We start from the raw sequence: 20,425 nt of genomic DNA, 5'->3' as shown, positions 1-20,425 counted from the left end.
AACAAAAATGGTTTGATCGGATTATAGCCTGTTTTAATAGAAATATCGTTGTACTGGAGGCCCTTTTCTCGATGGAAAGTAATTGACGCTGGCCCAAGTCTCCGGAAGGGGAGGTCTACTTTGTTGCCACATAGGGCAACAGGAAAGGTCCCGATGGCTGTGGGGAGCTTGTCTAGGAATGTGTCAGTTAAGGAAAGACAGCCACTAAATTTTCATCGATATGACTACCATACCATACCATAGAGGGATGCTGTCAAGGGTTGATGGGTTTTGTAGGTCAAACATCAAGATCGCGGCATCCGCGTCATCGACGTGTTTCCTCCAAATGTCAATAGAGTTGACTTCGCCCGGCAGATCCCACACGTCGAAATGAATGGGGCCACGGTTCTACCAAGACAGTTGTGGTCAGGGTTCCGCCGCCGGATAGGTCACAATATGGTGAATTACCGTGTTCATCAACAAACGATACACGGCTGGGTCATGAGTAGCCGAGTACTCCTCAGCGTAAACCTCGGACTGGCACCACTCCGCGAGGCGCGTCTGGCAAGTAGTGAGCACTGTGGTCATACCATTTGCCTGAGCAAAGGGCATCCCAACCTTTCCCACGTTACGGTCACCAAGAAGAATGACCTTGAATCCCCCGCCTGACTCATGCCGTTTTGTCATGGCGACTCACTTCAAGAGGTCGTAATTGCAGGTTAATTCAAATTTGGAACACTTATGAAAGACAAGACATAGGACAGTTTTGCGATGTGGACGTCTGGAAACATGCAGTTAAGCGTGAGAACAAAAGCATTATGAGAACGTCAAGTCCATGGGAGACAAAATTCGGCAGGCGGAACGGGAGACTCTTCGTAGCAGTGTCGACTGCTAGCGCAGTTTCACAACATGGTGCAGAACAAGAGGGCCCACATCAAATTTCCAGCGGGACACTGCCAAGCCACACTCAGAGAGGATCAGCTAAATTGTCGTGGCCGATCAGCTTTCTCTTCCCGTGACATTGGGCGCCACGTCATCCGTACCCGGTCCCCCGTGTCAGGTCCGTTTTTCTTACACGCGTGAATTGTTTATCCAGATACACATGAAGACTGGCTAGCAATTTCCAAGAGATAACGTCACCTCCCCCCTCTGTTATAACCCCCTGACCCCCGACGGCCATGAAGGTCAGAAGATCCCATCCCAAAACACCACAACGGCAGGGATCAGTAGCACTAGTGTTGCAGTCCCCGCTACCACAATGAAGAAGTTCTGCAGCCCGATAGATACCAAGGCCGGTACCACAGCTGCTGGAGAGATTACACCGAGGACGTTGCGAATGAATACGATCCCAACAACTGCGAGAGCAATGAAACGGTTCATGAAAGCGTCCATGGATATAGATATCCAATTTGATGTGGTTATTACCAGGCTAGGGCTGAATCGATCACATCTCAGCATTTCTTCTCGCCCTGGCCCAGATGAGGCGCGTGGAACGTGCCCTCGACTTCCACAATGTCATCGTCGTTCAGACGGTCCACCTCGACAATCGTGCGGGGTGGGTAAGTATTGGGATCACCCCCCCACAGCTCGATCTGTATCTGATTGCACATCGGGCGGTACCTATACATATCTGTTGTGTAGACGACAATCCGGACGCAGTTCTCGAGGTCAACGTCAACCATCTCGGCGAGCGCAGCCATGTTTCTATATGCCTGACGCACACGTGGGAGGCCGACAGGGGCCAAAGCGTTGGTGGCGGGGTCGATGCCTCGCATGCCTGCATGGCCTAAGTATATACTCCGTGGGTCAAAATGTTGTCGGGCTCATGGGCACGTACCGGCAATGTACAGGCTTCCGCCAGCGTGGGACATCAAACTCCACGGTCCGGTCGTAGTGAAGAAGTTGCCAGGGTTGTAGACCGAGACGCCCGCACATGTGGTATGATTAGGCTGCAAGATGGCAAGAGTTTGCCCCATTAGGGGCAGTAGGGAAATAATTTGAGGGCGCATAGTGGTGGAAGGGTATCGATGTTTCTGGCACCGGTTTGAGATTGCCGAATTATTTGGAGATTTAGCAACAGAGAGGTTGGAGCACCTGGCCCTTGTTTTAAGCCAGAGTGAATGACGTTGCTGTCGGCCACTAGGTGGTCTTGGCGGCAGGGGCTTGGCGGCGAAGCACCCATTAGACTCGACTTGCTCAGAGGCGCACGTTGAAGCCGGCTGCGCTACCCACGCATTCGACCGATAAACCAGCGGCATTTCAAGCAACCTCTTGGCTGCCGATCACCGTCGTTGCCCCGCAACCATTGCCTCCCAGCCACGGCAAGCTCCCGCTTCAGTGCCTTGATTGACTAGCGCAGGACTTTCAACAATCACGATGCATCGCTTTGCTTACATGGTCGGGCCCAGGATCCATACAACTTTTTCCCTTGACGAAGGACTGCGAATGACCAAGTTGGATCATTGCTGCTCACAATGGCCAACAACAACTAACCCCGCCAGATCGAGCGCCACTACGTCGAAGACTGGAGATAGGGTTCGAGGGCAGCGTGGCATCGCCGCTCATCCATACCCTGTAGTTTTCGTTCTCCCGGTGTATCAAGGCTAGGAGAGCATGGGATGGTTTCGTACATGACTGGAAGGGAGACATTGTTATGTTGACTATGAGAAAGAAAACAAACTTCATAACCTACAAAGAAGTACTGCAATGTCGGCGGCGACTGACCTAGATCATGATTATCACCGAAGCTACAATGACGTGGGTTGCTCCCGATACTATGGCCACCGTACCTATATTACATTCGGCGAAGCCGTTCCAGTAAAGCCAGTATTGTAATGATGACCATTACATCGAAACCTCCCCCAAAATTCTTGTTAATCTGAAGCACGCCACATTTACCACGTGGTGCATGGGTGCTGAACACACGACAACGTCATTAGACCCATCCACCAGTTTCCAGTTCCGTGACGCAAAAGTTCGAACGGTCACACCGTTAGGCGTTTGGCTCCGTGTTCTCTTCCATATATAGGGCTCCCGTGTCCCTCCGACTAGTGCAGACCAAGTATAACGACTGTTGCTATGGCCGATTTGACTCATGTCTTCCCACAGTACTGTATTGGCGCTTGTGGGATCACCCAGGCCAATTTTGAAGTCGGATCTCGAACCGATGATGTATGCCACGGCGAGAATGGGAGATGAATCATCTGGACCATCATGGAGGCAGAGAGCAGGTTGAGAAGCAGAATGTTGGACGCGGACATGTTGTCTTAACCCCGCATCAGCGCCATCTGGTGTGATGCCATAGGATGATTTGAAGAATGGTCTGTCAAAGAAGTATATTCTCTGCTGAGCCGCGGACATTGTCGGATGGCCAGCAGGCAGTCGATGCCTGTGCTGCTCAGTGTTGCTCTTATTGTTTGGCCCGTTAATGTTGATCCCCCCCATAAAAATGCTACATTACGGTTTATATTTATTCGTCCTTGGGGTCCCGTAGCCACATCCCAGGTGACTTATCAGCGGTGCTCGCGTCATGGTCGGCACCCGGTTGATACGACCCAAGCGATTGGTGTCTGATGTTCGACGACTGAGCCACAAAGCCTACCCCACTTGTTGTGACATCACAGCACCCCCAGCGAACTACAAGTGTCTGTGACATTACCACTGTTCCCAAGAGGCCGTCAATTGGAATGATATACCACTGTAACAAAAACCACTACCCGTCGTAGTACGGGAGCCTGCTAGCAGGGCGTCACCACCAGTTGTTGAACAGTGGCTTCACAATGTAGTAACAAAAGAAAGAATAGGTTGACAGAATAAGCAGTCTTATGTCTACAGCCAGCCGGCACCATGAGTACGCCCACCTGTCGTCAGTTTTCAGGAGGCGTCCAATTTGCAGTGGTATTGGCTATGACACCGCGTGAACAGTGCTGCTACGTGAGGAAGAGGCATATAAGTAGACATGTTATTTCCACCTCTTCCTGGCAGTGCCATGTTCTTGCGGAACTTTCCGTATAATTAAACGCCTATCGTTATCTTCGTCTGATGATGTCGTAAGCTCCACGAGCTTGTGGCCAAGCCTACACTAGCCAGCGCTTAGGATTAGGGCTGCCTTCGGCGATCAAAGCGCGAAGATATATGGCCTGTCGAATAGATCTTCCCACATCCGATCACCTTGCTGGTGCCACGGCAGCCGAAACGCCCAAAGTCGCTCCAGAAACTGCCGTGCGATGATTGGCGATGCAGTACCGAGGTTGTGGCTAAGCCATCCCAGTTCGCCCTTAATGAAATCCTTGGAGACCTCATTCAATGGGTCTGTCTCGATACCCGCCATGACAAACGGCCACATAACTAGTTTACGCAGCTGACACTTGGAGTCAGCCGCAAGAATCACCAAGTCATCCATCAGCGTGGAGCAGTAGTTGAGACGCATGGCAGTCAGCCAAGCGTGGGTTTCATCATGTGTCGTGGCAGCGACCGATCCCATGCTCTTGGCTACCTCTGTGCCAAGGAGAGACGAGATGCAATAGAGGGCCACAGCCGCCTGGTATACACTGGCCACGCGCTGCCAGTCCCACGATGCAACTCGTCTCGGAATGGGATTGTCGGCAACCTGGTCGGCAAGTGTTGCTGCTCGCCTATTTTCCGGGTCCACGGCTGCCATTTTGATCTCCGCTGCCCAGATTTGAGGCGAGAACTGTTTTACCCGTTGCAAAAGCTGCAGACCGACTGAGGGTCGAAGACGATCCGTGAGAGCGGCTGCAACGGCACATCCCTTTTCCTGGTACCGGTTTCGCTGGGCGTTAATATGAATGATGATGCGCAACAACTCTGTGGGACACGGAATGCAGGTTTGCAGCCCACTCTGAAAGAGAACAGGCAGGTGATGAACAATTTCGAGGTTCCGGAGGGCGCGTTTCGTCCCCACGGACGGGGCAGTCGTGCTACCGATCACGTCTACGCTTTCAGAACTGTCCACATCCGTGCTTGCTCATGGCCACTTAAACCTTACAGAACAAAATACCGCAGAAAATTTCGCAAAACTGGCTGCGATATGTCAAGGTTGGGCAAGCCACCTCGCTCTTGGATGATGATCGCAGCGCCGTCAACGTGCTGGCGCCAGTTGGTTGACAGGGACAGTTGGATCTGGTAAGTTTCGATTAGCAAGCAGTTGTGAGTCGATACCAGCCAACAATCCTACCTCAAAAAGGGAAAACGCCAACACGGATAGCATCACACTATCGCTTGTTCGGGTCATAGGTTGACGGATTGCATCCACAAGAGCCCGAATGGCAGCGCCACGATGCTTCTGAAGCCTGTTCGAGAGAATTGCCCTGTCATCCCCCGAACGTTCCTTGCTGCTCTGCAGGATTCTATGGGCGAGGGCAGAAGAGACGAGTACCTTTTTGACAGAACTTGGGAGAGTGTGAATGGTAAAGTGAGGAATATAGAAGGGTTTTGGGGGCCGCATATGTTCGCCGCCAGCAATTCGGGACTTATTCGCTCGTTGTCTAACAGGGAATGAGCTTGGGCAACTGTCATCAGATATCGCATTTGAGAGCACCTACAATATTGAATAGCATCGAATAATGAGGTCATTTCATCCAACACGTCAATGGGTACTGGTACGGCCATCTGGCGTTTCTTCTGACTCTTATCCTGAAGTTGGCTCTCCTTCACGCAGGGCTTATCAGCGCACACGTCGCTCCGTTTGGATCTTGCCCTCCCGGGCGTAATCCATCTCAGAGGCTTCTGGCCATATCCGGGACACGGCACGCCCCGTGCAAAGCACTTAGAGCATCGTGGTTGGGTACGGTCGCACACGAGGCGCCGCTGGAGGCACTCCCAACACTGCTTCCTGTCCGGCATTGAACTCTTATCCGAGCCGACACCAAAGTATTTACCAGAGCAGGAAGCTAGATCAAATGGAATCGCACCTAGTGTTATGGCTAGCTCTGACGTTGTGAACGACCGGCTCCGTGTTTTGAAAGTCCTGATGTGACCAGAATGACAGAGGACTGAGATGGAGCGAGGCGGGCGGATTCAACGTGTCTTCTTCTGGTGAAGGTAGCTCGTACAGGTCGTATTGATCCGCCATCTCAACCACCGGGGCGCAGCATGCGTCGGCCGCTTCTGTCATTCGCTCGATCACCCCGTCGTGCACTGCCAATAGCTTCCGCCGGCCCTTTTCGTCGGATCAAGGTAGCGCCGAAAGTTAATTCTGACCGCGACTTTACGCCAGACAGCCGACCGCCTCGTGTTTTCACAAGTTCGAGGTTAGTCAATTACCTCACATCTCCTTCGCCTTCTGGGAAATTGAAAGAGAGAAAAGAACCTCAACGTGCTGTCCCAACTGCGGCCGTTGCAGATCACGATAATTTTACTGTGTTACTGAGTTATACGGGCGGCCAGCAGAGCAGCAGCCCCAAGCCAGGCGGTCCACTATCATGTGATAAATAGTATAACATCTGTCGAGCATCTGGTAGTGTCATGGTTGGCGCGATCGTGAACGCTGGCCATTCACGTCCGGATATGAAAGGACGCCAGTCGGCTACGCCCCAGGCTCCGACCCGGCGACTATAGACGCAGGTGATCTAACAGAGTCTACTCTAGCATTCTCGAACACTACCGCCTCCCTTGCTATTGCCTTAGTATCCGCTCCACGAAGTCGTGCCAATAGATATTTTCCACGGTAGATAACCTTTTCACCTCCTTCTTGAGTCCTTCTGTCGATATAAACGTTTCCGAGGAAGCAAGACAAGATGACGCACTTGCTGCACCAGTTAGTATTTTACGAATCCGAGGAAGTCAAGTCAGGAGTTATAAAACTCACCAGGACCGTGAACGGCAAGATGCCAATATACGCCGCGACGATTCCTTTCTGGAGCGCCATGTTACTAGTAGACAGGAATCGGAATTCGGATGACCATACCTTGGCCTTCTTAGCTAAATTGGTATCGCTCGCCTCAAGCGAAGTATTGAGGCGCTGGAGTAGATCACTGGCACTGTCAACTCCAACAACATTATTAAACACAGTAGTCATGATCGTCAGTCCGATAGCACCACCCAGTGGATTCGAAAGCTCCACAAGTGAGATAATGGATGACTTTCTTTGAGGGAAGTAGGCCATTGCATGCAACGAAACTGCAGCAGTTAGTGTTCCATGTGGTAAGGCAGGCAACGCGGTGTGAGGTACCAGGCATGAGGCGTAGCCCCGTTCCGAGTCCTATCATTGACATCATAGCATAACCCACACTATCATTCTCCATCCAGAATGCCCACGCTAGAAGGGCGATTCCCAGAGCTTCGAACACAGCGCCGAGTGCTAGAGGATGCCACGTCTGACGAGGAGTCTTTGTGCACATGACAGACGCCGCCATGACACCGACTGTCCATTTTGGAAACCAGATCAGCCAAGGAAAAACACAGGATGGTTTCGCTTACCGCCGATTCCTGGAATGAGAAAAAGAAGCTGCTTCCCTGCGTCGTCTGGACCTGGCTGCTTCACAATGGTGAAGTAGAGGTTACAGAAGTAAAGAACCGGCATGGGCTGTGAGTGTGTAGTCTTCGTCATGAAAAGGATATAACTTACTGAGAAGATGGCCATACCGCTTGAGAAAGACAGATAAAACAAGAGTCCAATATCTTTTGTCGTAAACACTTCCCAGGAAATGATAGGTCGCTTGTGAGGGAACCTCTTTGCAAGAGCACGCCCGCTAGACATGAAGTATTCCCATGTGAGGAATACAGCCACCGTTGCAACGCCTAGGGAAAGTGGTAGAAGGACTGCCAGACTGTTCCATCTATAAGTTGCACCCGCCCAGGTGAAACCAAGAATGAGCAACCCAAGCCCGAGTACCGACAGCACCTGGCCTCCGAATTCTACCGTTTGGCATCTTTTGATGAACTTCCGAAGGTTGTTCCTTTCGGTGTGGGTTGTATCGTCCAATCCTGGAATTGGCTGTGGCCCGACGAGCCTTTGCCGAAGAAAGATGAAGACGACCAGGATGCTAATCACACCGAGTGGCAGATTGATACCAAAGCACCATCTCCAGTTAGCCTTGGACAAATATCCTAAGACATGTCAGTTCTCGTAGTGACACGCTTTGGTGGCACGCAGGAGGTGCATACCTCCGAGGATTGGACCGATCGCGTAAGAGATACCGCTGACAATGGAAAAAATCGACCAAGTCTTCGCATCTTCTTCCAGAGACACCCTATCCGCCACGATGGCTCGAATAACTATCTCCATGCCTGCACTGCCCAAGCCCTGAATGGCGCGACCTACTATCAGAAGTGGGAATGCATCGATCGGGGCGCTGGTGTTAAAAGCACTCCCAATAATGATGAGTGTCATGCAGGCCTGAATGCTCCAGTAGCGGCCGAAAAGCTCCGGTGCTTGCCCCCATAGGGGTATGAATGCAGCGGAAGTCAAGTTAAACGCGGAAATAATCCAGTTCATCTGGTGAACCTGGTTGAAGTCGGCAGCTATCCATGGCAGAGCACTGGCAACAATGGTCATATCCAGACTAGAAAGGCTCAAAGGCAAGCATAGGCTAAGAATGATGGTCCATCGGTACTTCAGCTGCTCCTTTCTCTTCTGATTGTGTGTCGAGCATGGCGATAGATTCGATTCGTTTGCGTCGTTATCGATTGGAACACCCGAATCGCCGTGGCAGCGCATCTGCTGGTCCGGTTCGTTGGTGGAATGGGTCCCGGCGTTCGTCCACAGTCGACGCCACTTCCGCCATTGTGGCCTAATTGAAGTGTGTAAAGTCGCCATGGATCGAGTCGAGAGGACAACTAGACGAGCCAACAACAGGCCACGACCGCCGTGGTGACAAGCGGTCGAATTTAAATCGATATCACTCAAGATCTCGGTACTGCTGGCGTATTTCGTATCGGAGTGAAAGACGGGTAGCACGAGTCTGACGGCACATGGAGGCCTTGCCGACGCAGAGGTATACGTGTCCAAGGGCCGTCTTGTCTCGGCGCTTCCCTCACCACTCACTGCAGGGCGATTTCCCCACCCTGTTGCGTGGCACTGGCAGTCTGCCCTGAGGCGAAAGCCTTGATTGCGTCGCCATAAGCCCCATGACTATACGCTCTGGTTAACCATTGGCGACGCGGTGCGTGCATCATTTTGTGGCCGCGGCAGATGCTGTCTGATGGTCAGACGTAGACAGTTGACAGGTCCCGCCCTGAAGGGTGGTATGCTCTCCACCCGGAGTCGTGGTGGTGCCCCTTGTGGCTGAGACATTGACCAGCCAGCTAATACGTGGGCGGCCGCCAAGTGCCAACCGAGCCTTGGGCCTTGGCCATTTCCCTTGCCGTTTTAGGAAACCGATACGACTGCATTGACGAGCCCGAGACAGGACCCGTTGACAATGCCCTGCGTCCGATTCCGCCAACGGTTTCGCAACCATCCGGATTTTCCCGCGCAGTAGCAGAAGGACATCCCAAATGGCTACCGCCCCTGGGGATCAGCGGTGCTTTTTGGTGCGCCGGCGCATACTTGCGCCACACAGACATTGACAAGCGGCTCCCGTCGAATGGCCAGCCACATATGGCAAAATTGCTGGCTGACATGGGGCGGAGCACCGCGAAGCCTGCTTCGGTGCCTTGTGTTCGGCACACATGATCAAACAAGCCGCCTACCGCAGATTCAGTGGCGCCGCAGCGTCCGACCCTGACGACATGTAGCGACAGAAGCTACAGCACGCCACCGGCGTTGCGGGTCTTTAAGCTGGGAGCTGGGAAGTAGCAGAGCACCAGAGGTAGCGTGACCGCCTCTAGGAACAGAAGGGCATTCGAGGACAGAGTACATACCCCTTGTGCTCGAATGTGATGGAAATATAAAGTGACTCTTAGATCCGTTCCATAGCACGCGTTTAGTCAATATGCCTAAAAGTATCCGTCCAAGCCAAAACAACGACGCCAATATTACGTTGAACTCGATACACCATGAACGAAGCCAAGCAGAAGTATATAAGACTCAGGCCGTATATTGACGTCGGAGGTGCTCACACCCGCTTAGTTCCTTTTCTTCGCGTCAAATTTCAGCAACCTCGGGCGGAAGCAGTCCCTTACCCGCCAGCGACGCAAAACGAATTGTCCAGCTTCGCGAGTTGCGACCGGAACCACAGTGGATTGAGTGTCCCAGATGTGGCGAGACTGTCCTAACTCTTGTGCGAGGCCGTAGTGAGGCCATGCAGACATTCATGGACATCTTATGGTGGCCACTTCCGGGTCGCAAGTATTGGTGGGCAAAGACACGCTGGCAATGCAGCAACTGCCAGACACAATTGGCCACGCAGAAGAACAACAGCACCATGGAGATCCTGGTGTAAACCGGGCAATACGATCTGTTTGTAGCCGACGGAGGATTTCTGCCGCGAGTTGGGTTCGAAGAGTCGGACGTGACAGGAGCGACCCGCACCCATGCTATGCAAGAAGATTGAGGAAGGAAGCAATGCATCGTGGCGAATATACTAGTGGCGCTCCATCCCTTTCCGGATGAGAAGCTCTCGACGTCGTGACTGCGAACGCTTTCCATCGTAACGACAGCACACAACAGATATCTCTGTCGTAATATTGCGGAAGTCACCTTTGTATCGGCAACCCAAATTAGGTCCAAATCAGTCCCCTGGATTGGAGTAGTTGTCTCATCATTTTTATCGTAACGGGCTTCGTCAGAAACAAATCACGCCGCTTTTGCGACTTTGACATGCACCTGCACTGAAACGATGAAGTACCTTAGGGGCCTACGGGATGGGAGCCCAGGGGACGGACCCCAGCTCGTACCTGGACTTGCCAGTACCTGCTAGGGTCTCGCGGGGTTCGCCATGAACTCAACGCGAGTGGTGTCAGTTGTAGGCTGGCACCGGGGTATCATGGATCACACCACAGCCCCTGTGCCACCCGGAAGTTCAGAAGCTGGCGCCGCGTCTTCCCCTCCATCGCCCGTCGTCACATGTTGGGGGCAGCCAGAAGACCCAGAGCAATTCAGAGCGACAGGCTTGCGCGCAGCCAGGACACGAACAAGACACATAAAATCCATGACCTCACAGCGTCCTCATGTCGCCTCCTATCCGTCACAAGTCTATCGAGAAATTACGCGCTGAGCGGCACACATGACGTCTGCCCCATGGACCGTCAACTCGGAGACACGCATAGCTGTGGCAGCTACATAGTGAATACCCACATCTTCGCTGCCCACAGGGAGGACAACTGAAAGCACCATGCCGCGCCGGCACCAGGTCCGCATGGCCTGCCAGAGATGCCGAAAGAAAAGGGCCAAGGTGAGTGTGTAATTGTAGCCAGAGCATATGTAGCCCATTCCCGACCTGGCGGCTCCTTGCCGAGCGCGTCAACGTGTATTCCTGGTGGTCGTTCTCTGTATTTGCGCCGCAGCACAGCCGTCATATGCTATCTTCACTTACCCGCCCCTCCCTTTCTCACTCGGTTACTGTGCTGACCCCGACACAATGTAGTGTGATGGCGAAGACCCCTGCGAAAGATGTCAAGAGGCCGGTTTGGAATGCCTCTTCGACAACCGTAGGAGAGAGTCCAAGGACGACCTTCGCGCCGAGATAGACCGACAGCCCAGTCGCATGCTCAGCTTCCGTGAAACTCACTCGGCTCGCAACTCATATCGACCTCGATACCGCTATTGATCAATAGAGATATGATACTCTTAGGGTTATGACCGCGACCAGCAATTGAAAATACACAAAACAAAAACAAAGAAGAGAACGAAAGAATGTGGCAGTCGCTTAATGGCGTGGGCAGATCCTTTGCAAGAAGGAGCTTTCCGACGTCATCTCGACGAAGGCTTTGAAGCCCTTGCCTACTGCACGACGAATCGCTTCGGCCGGTGAGGCAGGCAAGCCTCATCCGGAGCCGTTGCGGTACTTTCCTGCAGTAGAACGGGTGCTCTGGTGCTTTGCGTCGTCCGCATGAGCAGTCAAGACGCGGGTTGGCCGAAGAAGCTCTCCTCCTCTTGCAAGAGCAAATTTACAAGGCATGGAGAGCCCGGAAAGTGCTAAGCCTGATCAGCTTCGACGCCAAAGGCGCGTACAACGGAGTGTGCAAGGAACGATTGCTGCAAAGGATGAAAGCCAGAGGGATACCAGACCAGGTGGCCAGATGGGTCGACGCCTTCTGCTCTGGTAGGACGGCCGCGATTGTCGTGAACGGGCACACGTCGGAACTGTGCGACTTACCACAGGCTGGCCTCCCACCGGGGTCACCATTGTCGCCGGTGCTGTTCTTGTTCTTCAACGCTGACCTGGTGCAGCGGAGAATTAAGGCAGCAGGCGGACCAATCGCATTTATTGACGATTACTCGGCTTGGGTGACCGGCCGGACCGCGGAAGCGAACCGGGCAGGCATTCAGTCGATCATTGATGAAGCACTCGATTGGGAGAAGCGCAGTGGCGCGACCTTTGACGTGGACAAGACGACGATCGTCCACTTCACGTGCCGCGCCGCGCGGAAAAGTGACGTGCCGTTCTGGATCAGGGGCAAGGAAGTCAAACCCAAAGCCAGCGCAAAAACTTGGGGTTGATCATGGACGACGGCCTGCGGTACCAGAAACACATGGCCAGAGCTGCTGAGAAGGGGCTTACCGCTACCATGGGCTTGAGGAGGCTGAAGCTACTCTCACCGAGGGTTGCGAGACAGTTCATGGCAACGGTCGCCCCGGCGATGGACTATGCGTCGAATGTCTGGATGCACGCGTCGGGCGAAAGAATCTGGCTGGCTAAACAAAGCGCAGCGAATTGGCGCGCAGGCCATCACAGGAGCGTTCCAGAGCGTGGCAAACGCTGTGGCCGAGGCCGAGGCCGGCATCCGCGGAGTTGGAGAACGGCATAAGCAGGCTGCGACGAGACTCTGCGCAAACCTGCGGACGCTGCTGCAGACGCATCCGCTGGCAGGACTCAGGAACAAAGCGAGCAAGCGGTACCTCTCGCCAATGCAAAGCCTTGCCGCGATGGTGGCTAAAGTGTCCACGTAGCGAATGGAAGTCATTAACGAGTATGCATTACGGCCGTGGACGGACCGTATCCCTTTGTTTGGTGAGGACGACCCCGAAGGGGTCCAGACGCCGCATGACGTACAGAACATCCTGATAGCAACCGCGGCGTCGCAGAGGAACGAGGTTGTCGGCATGGGAGGCGTCGTTTGCGACACAACGCTTGGCAGCATGGCACACTCTGGCCACTTTTTACTTCACCATCGGACCTGGAAGCGAACATAATCCGTACACGGCAGAGCTAGAAGCGGTAGCAACAGCGCTCAGATCTGTACCACCAAGCCTTGTCGCCCAGGATGTGACAATCGCGGTAGGTAACCGATCGGTAGTGGCAGCGATCAGACGACCTCAGCAGCAATCTGGAGAGTGCACTATCAGTTGGATCTATGGTCAGATGAAACGACTTCAGAAGAGAGGCTGTACTGTCAGGCTTATGTGGGCACCGGGCGGTGAAGAAGAGTTCGCGCCGCAGCAATTGGCCAAAGCCGCAGCGAAACGAGCCACGGAGAGGGGATGCGAGGCGGAAGTGCCCTGGTACCAGACGAGGACGACGACGCTCCGGCTAGCTCTCGCCCAAGGGCGAGCGCGAACAACTACCGGAAAGCGTCGGAAGGTACTCGAAACGAATCGACAAGGCGCTGCCGGGCAGGCATACCCGTGCGATATACGACTCGCTGAAAAGGGACGAATCAGATGTGCTGGCGCAGCTCCGCACCGGCATGGTTCGACTAAACAGCTATCTCCGCAGGATAGGAGCAACGGATTCGGATCTGTGCGATTGTGGACGAGCGACAGAGACGGTAGAGCACTTTCTTTTCCGGTGCAGGAATGGACGGCACAGCGGGAAATCTTGCTCAAGTGCGCACGAACAAACATTGGGAATTTGTCCTTCTTTCTAGGAGGCAAAGCTGCATCGGATGATGACAAATGGGACCCGTCCATGCAGGCCGTGCATGCGACGGTCAGATTTGCAATGGCGACGAAGAAGCTGGAATCGACCGGCGTCGCCCAGGGCGTGGATCTTTAACATGCGAATATACTAACAAAACAGCCTCGGCTGTCGCAGACCGTGCTTCAGTTGCTGAGAATAGGATGCTGAACACTTGGAGAACTTGGCCTTCAAGCAGGCCTGTCATGGAAGTAAGAACGACGAGGTTGGCATACAAAAGTGGTGCGATGATTCATCTGTTGGGCTTGGGGTGCCACGTACCAAACGAACCAGATTGTCAATTAGGTAGCGTTGAGGCCCTATAGGGAACCCCCCTCCGGGCGTAATAAAATCCATCCATCCATCCATCCGTAGCCTACGTTCTACCCAACACACAGCCAACAGGGATGGCTCAACTTGAGATCTAGGTATCGCCGGCGGACGATCATCCGGACGCAGGCATTCAGATTTGTGCTCTTTCTGGATTACGTTGCTCTGTGCGGCAAAACGTCTATGCAATGCTGCACTGCATGCATGTCACTGGTGGCGTCATCGACTCAGCTCGTCTGAACCAACGCGCCTTAACACATCTGCTGCGCGCTGTAATGGCTCCACCAGCCTCCCGAACGTACGCGGTGCCGCAGGGCACATTGCTACTGAACACTACATTGCCAGCACGACTAAGCTGCTGCTCTGCCAGTCCAATGGCTAGGAAGGACCGTCTCAGCGGGCAATGCAGCCGTGGCAATCACGATCCTATGTCAATATCAAGCCGCTCATTCACGTAGACCGTTACCAGCACTGCTGCCTACTATCGGTGGCGATAGCTTCAGGCAACCTGGCTTCTGCCTGTCGTGTCTCAGATGCCTGCCTCAATCGGCACAGGTATAAAATACCGACTACAGTCAATCGTTAGATAGAACAATCAAGAGTCTTTTGTTGCCCAATTCGCTGGGGACCTTCTACTCGGTCGTCAGTTAGTCATGCACACGTGCAGTGCGACACACTGCCTACTAGTACGTCGCCGTCGAGACTCCAGGAGCTTCGCGCCGACTGAGGCTGACTGTACCGCAGAAGCTGTGTACAACCGCGGACGACAGAGCGCAGGGCCATCCAGCGATTCAACAGAGCCGTCTCACTCTGCCAACCAACTTCCCTCCAACCATCAAGCAACTCCGCTGGGCCGAGGCCCGATTGTAGCCAACCTACCATCCTCATCGTCCCACGGCCCGCCATTGCCGCTGTCTGTTGACCCTCAAACCGACGTACCGCCGAAGACTGAGGAGACCGGATCCGGAGAGCAGCGAACCCTCGCCACTTCCACATCGCAGAAGATGTGGAATTGTGCGTACGACAGCCTCAAGGAAGATATTAGCACAGTATCGCTTGTCGAATCGTATGTCCGGACTCTTCGCAAGGTTTTGGGCACCGGAAATGATACAGATGCTGGCGATGTGGTTGGATTGGATGATCCCGGTACGCGGCAGGGTGTCTTGAAGAAGTTGATTGAAGCGGGACAGACGAAGATCGCCACCTCATCGAGAGTTACGAGGGGAGTAGGTAATGTTGTAGAGTTCATTCAAGGGATAAGACCTATCATTGACGCTGCCATCGGAAACATACCGCAGGCGGCTCTGCCGTGGGCCGGTGTTTGCGTTGGGCTGCAGGTATGGAAAATCGTTGCGTCGACTGGCTTCAGCTGACTCTCGAGCTAGATCCTCTTAAATCCCGCGAAGGCAACGAAATCCAACCTTGCCGGCATTACTCACGTCGTCTCAAGAATGGAGTGGTATTGCGCTTTGACTGAGCATCTCTTGGAAGACAACAGCAAAACCAAGGACGAGACACACGCGGCGGTCCTACAGCAGCTTGAGGAGAAGGTCTTCGCGCTTTACAAGGCGCTTCTCCTGTATTAGATGAAGAGTGTCTGTTGTTATTACCGACACGAAGGGTATATCTTTCTTCGAGGCCTTGCGTATTTGGACGATTGGGATGGCGACCTGCAGACTGTCAACAACGTTGAAGAAGCGCTCCGGCCGATTGGGAGCAGTACAACAAAATCCGTGGGCATAACACTCTAAGCCAACTTCTGGATCGTGCCGAAGGAATGGAGAGCCTTCTTGGAGACATACATCAGACCCTGCAAGAGAGTGTCATTCAGCAGAAAGCCATTCGCGGACATGATATGGAAGCAGCCTGCCGGAGAGATCTCTGTGTCGTTGATCCACATCACGATATGCAGAGAATTCAGAACAATAAAGATGAGCTCTTGGAGGATGCGTACGAATGGATTCTTCAGACCGACGAGTATACGGCGTTTACAAACTGGTACGAGGACGGACATGAACGCTCGCAGCGTCGACTGCTGTGGGTGAACGGACCCGCTGGCACGGGGAAGACGATGCTCATGATTGGCATCATTCGCGGGCTTTCCTGCCAGTCCCCTGCCCTCGCACCAACGCTTTCGTTTTTCTTCTGTCAAGGCACAAACAGGTCGTTGAATAACGCCACGGCCATCCTGCGATCTTTAATTTGGCTGCTGGTCATTCAGCAACCAAAAGTCAGCTCTCATTTGCTTCAGAAGTACGAGCAGCGAGGTGCCGAGCTCTTCACGGACCCAAATGCATTCTTCGCTCTATCAGAAGCCTTCCAGAACATGCTCCAAGACCCTCATTTGTCACCGGTATACCTTGCGATCGACGCTCTGGACGAGCGTGAACAAGACCCGCCTCACCCGATCGAGCTTATCTCAGCGTCCTTGACTCTATCCGACGAAGTCAAATGGGTGGTCTCTAACCGTCCAACAGTCGAGCTGAAAACTTCGAATACCGAAAGTTCCCTGGTCGAGCTAGGCTGCTTTGCGAGGATGCCACAGCGGCAAATCGCGCGAGCCAGTTATCATCGTTCACAAGAAACGACAGATATCGTAAGGCACTGGTTGACGCAGCGCAGCTTGTAGCCTGCCACGGGCGTCATCCGCAGTGAGGGTGGCTGAGGAATAGACGGGCGATTGTCTACTTCCTGCCAACACCGAGGCCGTCACCCGCACCCTCGCCGCTACGGGTGGCCATGTCTTCCAGAAATGAGAATAATCAAGGCCGACTTTGGCGGGGATGAGTTTCTGACGGGTGTGGAGTGAGGTAAGATTTGAGCTCTTGTAACTGTTCGTTGCAACTCCTGCCAACTGGACAACTGGCTGCCTTCGGACGCGGCAGAAGCTTGCTGCACTGGACTGCACATCCATAAGCAGATCCTCTGGCCCCATAACGTCCTGCGTGGTAGAAACGGGCACCCCACCAAGTCATAGCGTGACTAGCGTCCTGAAAGTGAAATGACCTCTAGCAGCCACTGAAAGGGAGGACTGGACGGCAGAAAGCAATGGGGGTGGTAACACGAGATGCCACCCGGACGATGTCAAGAAGCCGACTTTCAGCGCGACGTAGCATGCACCCGAAGAATTATGCCAAGACCGCGTGTGCTACGGTGATCTGCTTGTCAAGCTCTGGACAATATCCACGATCTCGGCAGGTCGAGCGCCAGTGAATGCCAGGAGCAGGTAGCAGCCTGAGAGCTGGATGCGGTGTCGCTCAGAAGGGAAGACACCTTCGTCTTACACGATGTTGAAAGCTTGCAGCACAAGGAGGTCGTCAGTCCCGAGGACTGGTTTCCGCCCATGTTAGGGGTCGAAGATTCCACTTCGAAACCAGGACGGCATCATGCCACTAAGGGAACGGCGCTGTTGTCAGAAGACCGCCAACAATCATAAGAACGTGAATCAAACGTACCTTCTGAACTTCCTTGTCGTCGTTCCTGTCAAAATATTGACCGGTAACGCTGCTGCAGAGCTGCTTGTATTGACACCAGTACTCCTACGAAGTACCTCTAGACCCGATCTTTCATCTTTCACAAAGACGATCGAGAAAATCCATGGCCATCGGTCGATCGAGTTGTTTGATCACTTCCATCCAGTGCCCGCTTTCCGTCGCGCTGCAGTATCTGAGTGCCGGTCAGCAGGTGCACCATTCGGGTCCCAAGCTGCACTTGGTGGAACTGCAGCTGGATAGCTTGTAGACAAGCCCCAGAGTGAAATTGAATTTGCGAAGTGCAATACGTCTGATTACGTTGAGACCCCACGGCCAAGCTAACACGCAATCTTCCTGGCCGTATGCCGTCCGCACCCACGCTCTTGACTGTTCTAATCTATTCTAGGCGCGGCTTCCAATTGTCCGTGAATAACTGGCTAGCGAAATAATAGCCGTCGTCACTCAACACCGTTGTCTCAGAACCCGTCCAGGAGGCCTCTAAGTGTACTGTGTTAGCTGGCATCGTCGTAGCTGTCTTTGCTTGCACTGATGCGAAGCTGCGATGCTGCAAATCTGAAGTGTTTGCGGAGGGCTGCGGATTACCGTGCTTCTTTGCCAATGCCTTGCTTTGACATATGAACCGGATCTTTTCGTCGTCCAGCCCAGCCTCTGTACGTAAAGCTCGGACTTCGCAATCTTTCGTCAGGGGGTAGAGTCCCCTGCTACAGTAGTGGAAATGCGCCAGGAGAGTGTTTGCTTCTTGTGCCGAATTCAGCGCATAGTCGATCCAGCCATGAGTCCCCTCTTACCTTGAACGTAACAGTTCATTGACGAAGCCGAGCACTGCAACGTACTTAAGTCAGCCAACCCGGCTAGCCAGTAGACTTGTAGAGTGGTAGCCAGCATACCGTGTTTCCACGACGTTCCGCCTCACTCCTGTCATGTGCCATCAAGAGACTTAGATGATGAAGCAAGACGAATGTTGCGAGGTAAGTAGCCAGCCATTCGTTTCTCCTATTCAGGCACAGCATCCCTTGCAGCTTGCTGACTAGATCTGGTCGTATTGACTGGTGGATATATTGCATCAGTGCCAGCCTCAGTTGATCATTCAGTATCCGAGACACGGGGTATTCAGGCTCTGGACTATGCTGATGCATGACGAATGTGGGCATAGTCTGGAGTCGAACAGCGGTCCACAGCATAAAGGTCATTCTGAGGAGTCCCAACGAAGCTGCGGGAGTCTGCGGGTCCCGATAAACCTGGCATGCCATTCTATAAGTCAGATGCAGTAGTCCATCAGGTGGTCCTGAAAACTGCTTTAAAGCGGAGCCAGTGAGTCTAGGAATGTAGTTGGCATAGGCCTCGACAGTAGCGTTCACATCCGCCAAGAGATATTCTGTAGACTCCGTGCAGTCGTTGGTATTATCATGGTCGGCTTGCTTCTCCGTTGACGGTGTATTTCTGACGAGACGTCGCACGTACACCTCCATGTACGAGCTGCTTAGGCCCTCGGATATGCGAAGGAGTTTTGGTTGCATCGGCTCTATGCTCTGTCTCGAAATCAGACCTTGGTAATTCCGGTTGGCTGATAAGTAATTGCTGCCGGCGTGTTCGCGAAGCACCAGTTTCAAGCCAGTAAGCTTGTATCTCATGCAAGGGAAGTGGAAACGGGATATGCCAGCAAGTTTGTGGCATGTCATGCATGCACCGGTAGGATTCTCTGGGTTGGTCTTGCACTGTGGCATGCAGATTAGGCACATGTTCTTCTGCGAAGTGAGTATCTCCAAATCTGTCTCAGGACTTACACGTATTCGTTGCGTTGTGCATCTGATGCAGGAGCCGATTTTTCGAGTCAAGGCAGTTTGATTGCGAAGCCTCATGTCTGAATATGGACCACGCTTCGGCCCTCGTCTCCTTCCAAGGCTGGAGTGGCCATCTGCAGCCTCCAATGTCGAGCAAGGTGCGAGCCAAGGCGAATGTGCATAGCCAGGTAGTTTAGGATCGTTTGGCCGAGGAAAGGAGCCAGGAGTAACATCGGTCGGGTCGCCGGTCAAAGATGTTTCCAAAGCGGAGGCACTGGGCTCAGGCTGCGGCGCGTCCAGCGTATGGGGAATTGCCAGCGGGGCGCTATGGGACGAGCCCCGCGGCATAGTGGCAGGGTCTTCGTTAGATCCGTCGTCTCGGTGGGATGATGCATTGCGTGGAGGTATGACGGTAACACAGCATGGGGCGCGATGGCGGCCTACTAGGTGGTGAGGCTCCATGTCGGGCATTGTATATCACCTCTGTGAAGGCTGAACTGCGACGCGCTAGAACGAAAAGCAGATAGACGAGAGACATCAGACACCCTAAATAGTGGGAGATTGGAAACCATAAGCTGAGATTCGCCGCCTGACTGGGCCGGAACTGGGTATGAGAAGTTGGACTTAGTTTTCCCTGGTGGGAAAGCGCCGTGATGGGACTACGCAAATGTCAATGAAGGTACGGTTGGGGAAACCCCGCGATTAACCTCCCGTGTCGCCAATCGTATTGTGGAGCAACCAGCAATTTTTCGCTACAAAGTAGGGACTACCGGCTTGACAAATCAGCGACATGCATCTTCATCGCAATAGCCAAGTACATTTACCATCACATGCGGTCTTATTGTGAAGTAGCCGCGATAGAACAGCTAATTGCGCGGCA

General features: G+C 53.4%; 2 protein-coding genes across 2 annotated transcripts; one reads left to right on the top strand and one right to left on the bottom strand.

The window, feature by feature from the left end:
• Positions 1-1,430: 1,430 nt before the first annotated feature.
• Positions 1,431-1,679, bottom strand: PLICBS_004075 (uncharacterized protein; the record flags this gene model as incomplete). The annotated part of the gene is made up of 1 exon (XM_065600382.1): positions 1,431-1,679. One exon carries the CDS (start codon positions 1,677-1,679, stop codon positions 1,431-1,433), a length of 249 nt encoding a protein of 82 aa, XP_065456454.1.
• A 14,497-nt stretch (positions 1,680-16,176) lies between these two features.
• On the top strand, positions 16,177-16,694 carry PLICBS_004074 (uncharacterized protein; the record flags this gene model as incomplete). The annotated part of the gene is made up of 1 exon (XM_065600381.1): positions 16,177-16,694. A coding segment is annotated over one exon (518 nt), but the record flags the coding sequence as incomplete, so codon positions are not given.
• Between the last annotated feature and the right edge of the window lie 3,731 nt (positions 16,695-20,425).

This window comes from Purpureocillium lilacinum, assembly GCF_023168085.1.
Source record: "Purpureocillium lilacinum CBS 284.36 DNA, scaffold_3, whole genome shotgun sequence".
Taxonomy (NCBI): domain Eukaryota; kingdom Fungi; phylum Ascomycota; class Sordariomycetes; order Hypocreales; family Ophiocordycipitaceae; genus Purpureocillium; species Purpureocillium lilacinum.
This window is presented reverse-complemented; position numbering and strand designations above follow the sequence as displayed.